The following is a 13,432-nucleotide window of genomic DNA, read 5'->3' as shown; positions in this document are numbered from 1 at the left end:
TGATAATGTGTATGAAGAACTGGCTCCAGATCACTGGCTCTCCTCCCCACATGTACATCAGAATTCCTTGGGAAATTTTAAAAAGGAGGAGAGGGAGGGAGGGAGGGAGAATATCCTTCCCAGACCCCTTAAATCAGAATATCTGAAGATGAAGCCCAAGTGTAGGGTTTTGTTGTTTTTTTTTTTTAATATCTCATATGATTCCAGGATAAGCCCTGGTTCTTTCCAACTGAAAACAGCCAGTTGTTAAATTTTCTGGAATTTTGTGAGCTGGTTGCTAATCTGTTAGTGGCTCGAAATTGGCCATGGTGGGAACATTTAGACCACAAAAATTGGCAAATGCTACAAATCAGGTCTCCCTATACACTACCCTCTAGAGAGTCAATCATTTTACATGCATCAGTTCACCACTGGCCAGTGTTGAGAAATAGATCTAAAGCAAGAATGCCAAATAATTAATTCAGGTAGTCTGAGTCATCCCTCTCAGTTTCTCCATTACCCCTCAACTCCTTGAGATTCTTATTAAGACTATAAAGATTAAATAACCAATTTAGTGGCCATGAAAATGCAAAAGGCTATCAGCCCCTCTTACAGCATAACCGTGACTAGCTCAGATCAACAGCCACAGTCCTTTTCCTTTCTCTTCCAAGCAGGTATAAAGAGTAATATTCCATTAAATAGACCCTCCTTCTCCATTCCGTTGATGGGCATTTAGGTTGATTCCATGTCTTAGCTATTGTAAACAGTGCTGCTATGAACATTGAGGTGTACATGTTCAATCTTTTGACAAGACCATTTTACAAATGGTGTTTTACACTACCAATTTCATCACATTAAGAGCCATGTAATATCTATCACTCCTTTTACACTATTAATACAAAATAATCAGTGGCTCAAGTTTAGTTTTATTTATTTATTTGGGCTTCCCAGGTGGTGCTAGTGGTAAAGAATCTGCCTGCCAATGCAGAAGACTTGGGTTTGGTCCCTGAGTTGGGAAGATCCCCTGGAGAAGGAAATGGCCTACCACTCCAGTATTCTTGCCTGGAGAATCCCATGAACAGAGGAGCCTGGTAGGCTATAGTCTATGGCGTCACAAAGGGTTGGACATGACTGAGCAACTAAACAAGTTCAGATCAACAGCCACAGTCCCTTTCTCTTCAAGCATGGGCACAGGAAGTAATTCTGGAATGAGAAGGGTGGGTAAATACACTGGGGACTTCCAGGGGCAGGCTGCCTCATCAATGTGGAGATGCGCGTGGGAAGGAATGGTCCCACTGTGTGCCTCAGCGCACTGTCCCGAGGCTTTGCTTCTTGGTACTCCAGTAGCCATCTTGTTTTCATCATGTAGCTGATGTGGATGATGAGGATGAGGATGGAAGGATCAAAAGATGGGGAGAATCTGCGAGTGGGTCATACTGTTCACTTGCCACCTTCCACCCTAGAACTGCTCCATGGTGAGACTTCTTTGCATGTAAAAGAATGGCTCTCCTTGGTTGCGTGAACCAGTTGAGTCAGGATTTTCTGTGACCTGAAACCAAAAGTATCTTAAGGGACACAGATTATTTCAGGCAAGAGTTTCAATGGCTTGTCCTCTTTAAACCTTTTTAGTGGAACTTCTAAGTAGCAGAACAGTTTTTAAAGCTTTTTTTTTTTTTTTTTAATTTTACCTCTTCTTTGATGACATCATTCACCCTTTTGTCTGCCTCTTATCTTCATCTGTGCCCTCAGCTGCTCATGTGTTGGTACCGAAAATCACTCCCTGGCTGTCCTCCTTCCATCTCCGAACTTTTCATGACCCCTCTCTATTCCATCCTGTTTATACTTCTTGCCCGACCTAAAACAATACTCTCCTCATATGCCTTCATTGCCATGACTCTCAGATGATAATCTACTTTCTGCTGTACAAAGCCAAGGATGCCCAAAACTCCAAGCCCACCCTATCTGTTCAACATTACTTCTAACAAGCTCTTAATCAACCCTGCTGACTCTCTCCCACAAGCTGTATTTTGCTCGCCTGCTTAACCCCAACCCTAATGGCTTCTTTCAGGGCCCTCTGTCAAAGGTGACCCATTCTTCAAGGTTCCTCTGATGGTAAATTCTACACGTCAACTAAACCAGCCTAAGGAAGACCCAGATAAGTAGCAAAACATCATTTCTGGGTGTGTCTGTGAGGGTGTTTCTGGAAGAGAATAGCACTTGATTCAGCAGACTGAGTGACCAATGTGGGCAGGCATCAGCCAATCGCTTGATCTCCTAAATGGAACAAAATGGCAGAGGAATGGTAAATCCTCTCTCTCTTCTTGAGCTAGGATGCCCACATATTCCTGCCCATGGACAACAGAGCTCCAGGTCCTTGGAACTTTTGATTCAGACTGAACTATCCCACCTGCTTTCATGGGTAGTCAGTTTGCAGACAGTATACTGTGGGGCTTAGCCTATGTAACTACATGAGCCTACTCCTATAATAAATCTCCTCTTCTATATCCCTAATTATCTATCTATCTAATAAATCTCCCATATATTTACATATGAGATATACATTCTTGGTTCTGTTCCTCTGGAGAACCCTGACTAAAACACTCCCAATAAAATTTTACCTCCTCCCTTCAGCAAGGTCAAAGAAATCTCTTTCTGATATGATTCTTATTATTACAGTCAGTCACATAATTTGGCACTTAAGCCATAGACCGTTTAATCTTAGGCAATGAAGTAACCATTTTTTTTAATAAATGTATTTATTTTTTAATTGAAAGATAATTGCTTTACAGAATTTTGTCGTTCTCTGTCAACATCAACATGAATCAGCCATAGGTGTACCTATGTCCCCTGTAACAATTTAATATATTCTTCCTCTTGCTGCTGCTGCTTTGTCGCTTCAGTTGTGTCTGACTCTGTGCAACCCTATGGACTGCAGCCTTCCAGGCTCCTCTATCCATGGGGATTCTCTAGGCAAGAGTACTAGAGCGGGTTGCCGTGCCCTCCTCCAGGGGATCTTCCTGACCCAGGGATGGAACCCGGGTCTCCTGCATTGCAGGCAGATTCTTTACCCTTGAGCCACCAGGGAAACCCATTTTTCATCTTAGTGAAAATTTTTAAAACATACATTTTTACATTTTACACTGTATAAAAAACATACATTTTTTACTTGAATTTCAAAATGAACACAGCTGATGACATATTTTGATACTTTCTGAGAGTTAATAAAGTGCCTCTATTTAGGAAATCTTTTTCTCTCAGTGACCCTAAAACTCCTAACAGTCCTCTTCTGGTTTTATGATATTCTGTTGCCATTAAAAGGTACACATGAACTGTGTCAAAGTATTTATATTGACTTGTTAATTTGATAAACATTTCTGGGACACATGATTCTCTCTTTCAACCTCTATCTCACACACACACATTCACTGTCAGACACATAGTAGATGCTCAATAAATAACTGTGGACTGATCGATGGTTTGGGTGGTATCAATTTTACCTCCTAAATACTTCTCGAACCCTTCCACTTCCTGCCTCTCCCACAGTCACCACTCTGGTTCACGCTGACATCTCTCCTCTTCCTGTATCTGCCTTTGGCTCTCGTCCAATCAGTTCTCTACAAAGCAACCACACTAACACTCAAAACTATGTCCCATCCTAATTAAAACACTTCAACAGCTTCTCACTGCTCTGGGTTAAAGGCCTTATTCACAGTAGTGAGTGGAACAGATTACAATGCTGGTCAAGGAAAGAGACAGGGCCAAGAGAGGGCAGCTGACAGAACAAGCTTTATTTGGGAGGCACTTGGACAGGTTGCAATAAGGAGAAGTCCCTCAGAGCTGAGCACTTCCACAGGTATCAGAGAGTACCCTGCAAGGAAGAGGAAGCACTGAAATATCCTGCCAGACAAGGGGGATGAGGTCTCTGGGCAATGGTGCTCAGCCATGGGGTGTTGAGGGCGCAGCTGCTTAGAGTCTTTTATAGGCCCAGGGTACACAAAATAGGGAGGTTCTATATAGTTTAAACAGAGAAGGCAACAGCACCCCACTCTAGTGTTCTTGCCTGGAAAATCCCATGGACGGAGGAGCCTGGAAGGCTACAGTCCATGGGGTTGCTGAGGGTCAGACAAGACTGAGCGACTTCACTTTCACTTTTCACTTTCATGCATTGGAGAAGGAAATGGCAACACACTCCAGTGTTCTTTCCAGGAGAATCCCAGGAACGGGGGAGCCTGGTGGGCTACCATCTATGGGGTCACATAGATTCAGACATGACTAAAGTGACTTAGCAGCAGCAGCATATCGTTTAAAATCTGCTTCTTTGAGCTATAAACAGTTGACTTTAGCCCACAGGTTTTAGCACTAAGGGTCCATGTCTGTGCCAAAAAAAGTAAATGTTTGGTCAATGTGCTTGGGCCATCTTGGATCACAAGTCACCAACCCAGTCCTGGGCCTCCCTGGTGGCTCAGATGGTAAAGAATACACCAGCCAATGCAGGAGATTCAGGTTCAATCCCCGGGTTGGGAAGATCCCCCAGAGTAGGGCATAGCAACCCACTGTAGAGTATTCTCGCCTGGAGAATTCCATGGACAAAGGAGACTGGTGGGCCAGAGCCACAAGGTCGCCAAGAGTCGGACACAACTGAGCAACTAACACTTTGACTTCTTCAGGCTCTTCTCCCAAGGCTCTCATACCCTTTGCCCCTTCAACGGCTGTTTCCCCAGATTCGGGGCCTTCTTACCACACAGGAAATGTGTGTTCCCTCTGCCCCCTCTGACGCTGTATTCAGGCTTCAGAGCCCATCACTCTTCCTCAAGGAGGCATTTCCATAACCCTGTGATCAGAGGACATGGTCCTATTAAATGCTTTCCCAGAGTCAGGTACCCCAGCGCTGTGTACTCATCTCGCCCATTCACTGCTAAAGGTGCCCTGAATTTCTGCTTCCCTGCTGGGATTAAAACTCCCTGGGGCCCTACAGCCAGCACCACACAGTGACTTACACATAGTAGGCAAACAAGAACTATTTATTAGAGAAATAAAAAACAAATGCCTAAAAGAGATGAAGAATAGGTTGTAATAGTAATCAATAGCCTGGATAATGTGTAAATGTGGAGTCGAATTTCTACTTTTCCTTGTTACTAACTGTGCATTTGTCTAAAAATATTTTTCATCCTGGGTTTTCAAAACTCTTAAATATGTCCATCCAGGAGTATATTAGAGTTTTTAAACCTTCACCAAAGAATTAGTACTATGAAATCCTTTATTTACAAACACACCATCCCAAGGAGTCAACTACACTATCATACGCTCTCATGTAAGTCACTAAAAACTGAATACTGGAGAAGACTATGAAACTATTTAAAGTCTCATTATGCACCAGCTAAAGAATTTAAGAGAGCAGAATTTGGTCTGCAAAATGATATAAGCACCAGTTTGAAATAATAATTTTTCCTGTTTATACAGGCAAGACAACTCCAAGTCACCTTGCTGGCCTTACTACAAGCCTTCAGAGAGATATGAATTAAGGAGGAAAAAAACAGTCTTATTTATGATTTTACTTTTGTGAGTCTGAATATATTAAGATTAAGCTAATGAATTATTTTATCAATAATTTCTTTACTACAGTTTTTATCCTAAACTCATATTTCTATAAAAATCTTGTGACTGAATGGTATGTCACTTTGGTTTAAAAAGACTCAATAATTTTATATTCTGTTAAGTGTTCATAATACCCATAACTGCAAAAGAACAGTAGTCACCCTCTCACATAAGTTATAATGCAATGCTTATACTACAATATTCTAAAGAACATCTCACTGTACATTTTAAACCACTTTTGATAGTGGCCTACATTTCTACTCACAAGCTATTACGACGTGGCACAGTTAAAAGATGAGAGTTTTATGTAAAAAAGTGTATCAGTCAACTCAAATGAACTCTTATTCTCAGTGATGACATATCATCTTCTAATTAAATCAGCTAAGATAACTCTGTTTGCAAGGATCATTCTAAAATTAATTCCCAAATCAAAAGTCTAACAAGTGGTACTCCTAATAGCCCAGACTTTAGATTGCTTTGATACCTGGAATTAATGTGAATCTTTCAGTAATCTAGTGACTTGACAAATCATAAAAAACCCATTTGAAGTTCCACTAATTCATTTATACTTCACACTGTTCTTCGAAAGGATCTTAAAGACATCATCTAACGAAACAGGGCGCTAGGAAATCAGAACTCTTTGAAGAAGGCGGTTAAATGGAAATTAAATTATTTATCCCTAACTAGGAGATTTAAAGAGTAAGACTTACCAAACACTGTTTTTTCATTTACGTTAATGTGATATCTACATGTAAATTGAAAAAAGAGTTGGGTTAACAGCAAATGTATTAAAGAAGTTGGTTTGCTGGTGAGCAGAGGAAGGGCAGGCTTATTCCCTGGGAAGCCCACCAAAAAAAGGAAGGAACTGCTGGACCCAGGCCAGGTAAGATTCTGAAATTTGAAAATGATAAAGAAGGACTAAAACAATCAAAGTCCCTGGAATATTAGAGAATTTTTTTTTTTTACTTTAGATTTTTGAGATTTTCACATGTTTGAGGTAAGCTGATATCAAAGAGACAGGAGAGAATTTTCATGCTTTCTTAATATCTAGGTATAGCCTGACTCATAGGAAAAAGTTGGCAGAGTAAATTATTGAGAACAGTGTTAGTTATATCCCCCCCACTAATTTTTGGAGATAAACTTCCCTCCTCCTTCTACCCTCATGATAATTTCCTATAGTAAGTTTTTTTGGACTAACCCATTATTCAGAAAGTAGGCCCAGTATATTGAAAAAAACACCCGACACATGTTTTTACTTTCTATCTTTCATAAAACCACATCTATACAATGATCAGCAAAATGCACAAATACACAGACAATTTAGTGGTGGAAGCATAGCCAATTCCAGAGAACATAAAACCCAAATTCAAAGTGAGTTTGAAAAATTGTAGATGTTGCAAGTAAATAGAAAAATTCTCAGCTTGAACTGTGAGTGAATGCATATAATGATTGAGAATACCAGGCTATGTAGGTATTAGATGAGAATAGAATTGATTTTACATGCATTCATTCAACAAATACAACATGGCAGTGGGCAAGATGAAGTGTATATACTCCAGCGCCTGAGATCAGAGTGCCTGCATTTGAGTTCTAGGCTCCTGGCTTTCTAGCTGAGTCATCCTCAGGCAAGTTAATTATCTGTTGCTCAGTCTTTCCATCTTTAAAATGGGGATAATGATAGTATCTAAGTTACTAGAAAAAGTCAATCAGGCAATGTTTAATGTTTTCAAAGTAGGTAATGTTGTACACAGTAGGTGCTGGACACAGTAATTCCTACATAAGGGAATGTTAAGTAAAGTTACATTAGATAAACGAAAAACATTAACATGAGCCAATAAATTATCACTAGTCAGCAACACACGCATATTATAATTAATGACTCCAAAAAGGCTCAAAGCATAAAACAGAGGTTCCATAAGCATAAAACAACATCCCCTGAATTGCCCAGCCTTTTAAGCAGATGCTCTTTTCAGCTGTGAGTTCCTTTACAAGTTTGGAGCCATCAGTATGACTTGGATTGGAAAACAAGATAACATTACTGGTGCTGGAAGAAAAACCGGCATGTTTCATGCTGACCTTTGATCAGAATAACAGTCCTAACAAAGAACTCGATGATACATGGCTCAATATCTTCCCAGTAGACAGAAGAGAAAATAAGCACATTTTGAAGGTTTTTGACTAGATATCTGGAAACGTTCGGATACCACAAAAATTACTAAATATCAGAATGGATTGCTGAGAGGGGCTCAAGAGTCTACTCCTTTGGAGGTCTTTCAAACAAGGACAGATAGTCTATCTGATCTGCCTGGGATGGTTTAAAATCAGGGCTGAGTGAAGATTAATGGTACAAGCTGCCCCTTGAAGGCCTCCTCTTTCCCAACCACTCTCTGAGAGTCGAACTTTATATATGACCCATCACAGCCCCTCATCTGTTGAGTTTGAAGAATTCCCTTTTATCCTAGAATAGAAAAGGGCAACACTATTTCACAATTGTGAGTTCTGAGTAAAACTTTAATAATGTCATGATGAGACATAATGTCCTCATTACTTTTCAGTTATTTTACCAGGCAAGCTACCTGCAAATATCTTTCAATTAGAAACAGCTCTCATGAACCTGAAATTTGAACAGCAGTTCCTTTAAATTCATGTTCCCTGGCAGACTAACAGCACATGCTGTTTCTCAAGCAACCCATTAAAAGTCCAAACAAGGCAAAGGATAAGGACTTGAAGGGAAGGATAACTGCCATATACTAGATAATTAAAAGTAAATAGTATCAGGAACTAGGGAGGAGAACGAAAGTGGGTTCGTTTAATAATAGGACACAGATGATTCTTCCAACAGCAATAGGTAGACTGAGTGAAGTTTACCTCGAAAAAATGTTGATCCTTAATACACAGGTACCTTTCATCTCTTTTGTTTTTCCTATCAGATGTGCCTCTGACCCCCCAATGACCTATAGCTTGAGTACCAAAGGGTACCAAAGGACAGGAAGCTTTATGCAAAGTCAACAGTCCCCTTAGTCCTAGAAAGAGAATTTAACAGAAAGTGCACACATTTTAGAAATTCATAGCTAATTAACAAGCCCTGTAATTGTCAAGGTGGGGATAGAAAAGGGGGGAAAAAAATCTCTGTAGCTAAAAATCTACTAAAGGATTTATTTCAACCACTGGGAATGTTTCAGAAAAGTCAATGGTGCCTACAGAAATCATATACACAGAAAACCTTCCCTTTGATATTAAGGAGATTTGCATCGTGGTAAAGACCTGTAGTCTCCTGAAAGCCCCACAATTCATTAAATAATACAGAAGCAATTTAAAAATACTTAACTATTTTCTTCTTGGAGATACCTTTTCTGAAATCACGTTGGGAAATACATGTGTGTTTAAAAGACATAGTTTGAAAAAACCCAGATTAGTGGAGAAAAAGTTCCCAGAAAAAAGTGATCCATATTCTAAACCTTTAAAAAGTTGAATTCCCTGAGATTGGGGGAGGGAAAAAAAGGCATAGCTGATCCTTATCAATTAATTAAAAAGAATGAAATAACAGTAGACAAAGGGGAAGGAGAGTTAAGAAACTTAAGGATCTGTGGGGGCAGTCGCTCTCTACGCATTGATTAACAAATTAAGGAGCTCTGGAAAAGCGAGATGAAGTGACAGAGAGAAAAGTGGTCTTATAATTCACCACAGGTTCCGCCTGCGACTCACCAGAGGCTGCCTAAGGCTCAGAATTGAAAACCTCTCCCTGTGTATAATGCTCCGCGCTGTTAGCGTGGTGTATAAGCTGTTGTGTTGTTGGTTTTTTTTTTTTTTTTTCCCCCAGTGCTACATTTCTAGAAACGTGCTCATTCCGGGATAAGTAAAAACCCTCACTTGTAGAGTTTGTGCATCAACCATAAAACGGCAATCCCACTACGTATCGAAACCGTGGTGTTTTACCATCACTGCAAAATGCACAGTAGAGACCAGCTCCTGGGCAAAACGCAGAGAGGCTGGTGGAAATCCAGGGTTCTGACTCGACCATCTGAGGGGCACTGAGGACTTCGGCTGCCGGGTTTGAGCAGCCCGCGCCCTCGCAGCATCCCCTGGCCCCTCTCTGCCTCTCTCAGCTCCGCGCTCCGGCAGCCAGGGGATTACCTCTCCCTAACACGTTTCATTCACAGAGCCCCCGAGATGCTCGGGTTCGGTTGGAGCTAAGAGCCGGAAAACATGCACCCTGGCGACCGCGCAAGTGGTCGGAAACCGAGCCCTCCCCACACGCCGGCGCCCGACCCAGGGGTTGGGGGTTCTCGAAGGAGAAACACCCGTGGCCGGGGGACGCGGGGTCCGAGGAGACCTCCGGGACGCATCCGCTAGCGAGCCACCCGCTGAAGTTAGCTCCCCGGAGCAGGCTGGCGAGGCCGCGCTCCGGACGGGGTGCCGCGCGGGGCGGCAGGGCTGTGCCTAGGACCGCGAGTGACCAACCGCGATCGGGGGAGCCCTGAGGAGCCGGAACGGCAAAGCCCGCCCCAAATCTGAAACCGGCAGCCCGCGAATTCCCCAGACCCGCCCGGAGCCGCCGACGTCGGAGGCCGAGTCCCCGGGTGGAAGGGGTGGGGGGTGTCCCCCACCCCCAGCCCCGCTCGCCCGCCCGCCCCCGGCCCGGGCGCCGGGCGCTCTGCCTCCCCGGAGGGCAGGAGCTAGGGGCCGGGGAGCCCTCCGCGTCTCTCCACCGCCCCCGCCGGCGCGAGGGCGGGAGCGGAGAAGGCGCCACTCTGACGGTGGCGCTGGGCAAACTGCGGCCGCAGTTCTTCCAAGTTTGCCTGAGCGAGCGGCGCGGGGTGGGCGCCGGACTCGGCGTGCCGCCCTCGCGCCGCGGCCGCCCCCGGGGGTCCCGGGCTCCCCGGCCCGCTCGGCCAGGGCCAACGACGAAGAGGAGCGCCAGGGCGCGGGAGCCGGGCGCGGGAGGGAGGGAGGGAAGGAGGGCGCTCCCGCGTGTGCACACACAATGAGGCAGCCGGAGACGCACACCTTCCCCCCCTCAGCTGGAGAAGCCGCCCCGAGCATCCGCCGCCCGGCACGGAGGCGCGGCGGCCCGGAGAGCCCCCCGGCAGAAAGTGAACACCACAACTCAGCAACAGGGGGAAGGCGGAGGGCTTCCGGCGGCCCGGGGGACGGGCGGCCGCCGAGGGCTGCAGCCGGCCCGGGCCGCGCGCCCGCGCTTACCTGCGATCTCCTGGTAGGGGATGTCCGCCAGGCTGAATCCCTTGGCACCGTACGCCTGGCGGACCTCGCCGCAGCTCCGAGCCTTCACCTCCGCCCGGGCCGGGAGGGACAGCAGCAGCCCGGAGAGGGGAAGAATCACAGCCCCGATCCAAGAAGGCATGGTGCAACATGCAAATCCAGCTCGGTGAACCCCGGGACCCGTGCGCTCTTCACCTTGCCCCTCCAGCCGAAAGCCCGCCAGAGCCGGCGGCGCGCTCCTCGCAGCTGCCCAGCGTCACCCCCTTCCGCCAGCCGAGGGGACGAGCCGCGCAGCCCTCTGGACTGCGCTCAGCAAACTTTTATAAGCCTGATGGAGGATGGCAAAGCCAACCAGGGCTGACTGAGAAAGCAGCCGCCTCGCTCCACTAGTCCCCCAGACCGAAAACAGTGCAATAAAAACGAGGAAAAGAAGGAAAAGAAATGTTTCAAAAAACCACCATAGGGGTTGAACGCTGCGATCCGAGTTTCGAGCCGCAAGAATCCTAGCGCGCGGCGAGCTCGGCTAGCAGGAGTGTGCGGCGAAGGTGGAGACGCGCGCCGGCTCTCCCGGGAGGGAGATGGACAGGCGACCGAGAGGGTGTGCGCGCGCGAGTGTGTGTCGGTGTGAGCGCGGGGTTCTCGGGGACGTGTGTGCGTGGAGGTATGTGTTGGGGATATACGAGATCCAGGGGAAACCTCAGCTTCGCACAGGCTGAGGGAGCCTGTGAGAGTCCTCCTGAAATAGGAAGAGAGAAATCCTGGAGACAGACGCTGGGAGGCTGGGAGGCTAGAGGGAAGGAGAAAGGAGGGGAGGGAGAGAAACGTGCTACACATCGCACAGCCGAAATTCAGAGGCAGAGTCGAAGGCAAAACCTGGACTGGATTTCTTTCTAATCGGCAGCAAAAGGGGGATAAAAGGGAAGCGTTCCTCTTTTCTTCATTGGCTGCACATCCTTCGTACTCACCCGAAATGCTACTTTTAAATACCATAACGAAGTCATCTAGAAAGACAAAGTATTTTAAGTCATTAACTTACGTTATTAAACTATATTTTTGTGGTTGTAAAGGACAAGCAATGCCAATTGTTGCTCTAAATATGAGCAACAATTCACGACACAGCCCTCGCAGAAATGAACAATTAGAGGGGGACCCGGAATAGCAGGGCACAGTCGCTGCTCTAATTACTGGGCTTATCGCTGTTTGACTTTTTTTATTTTCTAAAGATAACGCAGGCATACATTAGACATAAGTAGTTTGTTTTTTTAATTTTGGGTTCTGGACTCAAAAATGTCCCCCTTTTAACTTCAAATGTTACATAATCTTGGATCAAAAATCATTATCTCAGATTTCTAGTGTGTAGATGAACAGGAAAGCGAAGAAGAAGCAGAACAAGAAGAGGTGAGAAAAAAAGAGCAAGGATCAGTGGGATACATGAAGGAAGATATTGAGGAGGGCATTGAGGTCCTCCCTTGCTCTAAAGGCTCTCACATACTAGACTTAGCATTTTCTTCCAAATGAACAAAATTTTCAAGTGGAGAATCACTTCACTTCTTTCCTCCTGCCTTATACTCAAGTTTTGTGAAATGGTATAAAAATGAAAATTCTTATCAATTTTATTATGTTAATGAACTTTGCTGGGCAGGAGTATGTGTTGAAACCCAAAGCTCATGCAACTACTAACAGGTAAATGCAAGACCAAAAAAAAACAGATAATACTTACTTACTTTTGTGTCTGTGTGTGTTTAGGTCAGGTCATTATTCAGAAATAACTGTAGGGTAACGTCCAGTTTTTTGGATCTTCTCTATAAAGCTATGTTTTTCAGACGATAGCTCTTAATGACCAGAATGACCATGAAATTTAAGTCATTCTGTTTGTTATCACGACCACTGTCATAGTCATCTTCATCATCATTACAACACATTAGATACCTCTTCTTCCTCTCTTTAATAAATTCCTCCTCTCTTACTCCACCAGAAAGACTCCCAAGTTCAAGATCCAACCTGATTTAAACTATGAAAATGCTTAAAAATGAGTTTCTCTTCTTTACAAGTTAAGTTTTCCCTCTTGAAAATTCCATACACAAGTATTTCTTTCTGAAAACTTCAGTCACATTTTTTTTCTCTTAAAATTTTAGCATAATTTTTGCCTTCACGATATTGTACTAACTGGTAGACCTCAAGTGACTTGAATTTATTTCCCTCAAAGTCTGAAATCAGGATGAAACAAAATATACTCTTGTGTCATAGTGGACAAAGGATAAGATGGGTAGGATTAGGAAATGCTATAGCCAAGTCATTATTTCTATGACACTTGACATGACCTTCAACGTTCTGTTTTTGTCAGTCAGGTGGTGGGCATTTTGCACTCCAGAGGAGGGGAGTGATTACACACATAACTTATTCTCTCCTCACGCATCGGGACTCACTGTAATTTACCATTATTCTTGCAATATATAGCAAATAATGCAATAGAAAGGACATTTGAAGTGGAGGAAAAAGGGGTAAAAACATAGTATATGTATTTTAAGATATTTAAAAATCATTAAGTATTTAATAAGCATTCAATGCAATAATACAGCCCTAGGTTCTTGTATACAGGTCCTAGACTTATAGGAAGGGTAGTATGGAAAGAATTATA

General features: G+C 44.1%; 1 protein-coding gene across 3 annotated transcripts in view; it reads right to left on the bottom strand.

Annotated features, from left to right (window-relative positions):
* Positions 1-11,560, bottom strand: part of GPC6 (glypican 6) — a 1,234,490-nt gene extending 1,222,930 nt beyond the window's left edge. For all 3 annotated transcript variants that reach the window (XM_086330189.1, XM_086330193.1, XM_086330194.1), the window contains exon 1: positions 10,777-11,560. In XM_086330189.1, the coding sequence (XP_086186315.1) occupies positions 10,777-10,936 (160 nt within the window). In that variant the 5' untranslated portion in view covers positions 10,937-11,560. The remainder of the gene's footprint in view (positions 1-10,776) is intronic.
* Positions 11,561-13,432: the final 1,872 nt, after the last annotated feature.

Source organism: Bos grunniens, chromosome 12 (assembly GCF_055505025.1).
Source record: "Bos grunniens cultivar Pamir isolate PY7600 chromosome 12, Bosgru_T2T1.0, whole genome shotgun sequence".
Taxonomy (NCBI): domain Eukaryota; kingdom Metazoa; phylum Chordata; class Mammalia; order Artiodactyla; family Bovidae; genus Bos; species Bos grunniens.
The sequence above is the reverse complement of the archived record's forward strand: the minus strand, read 5'-3'. Positions and strand labels throughout refer to the sequence as shown.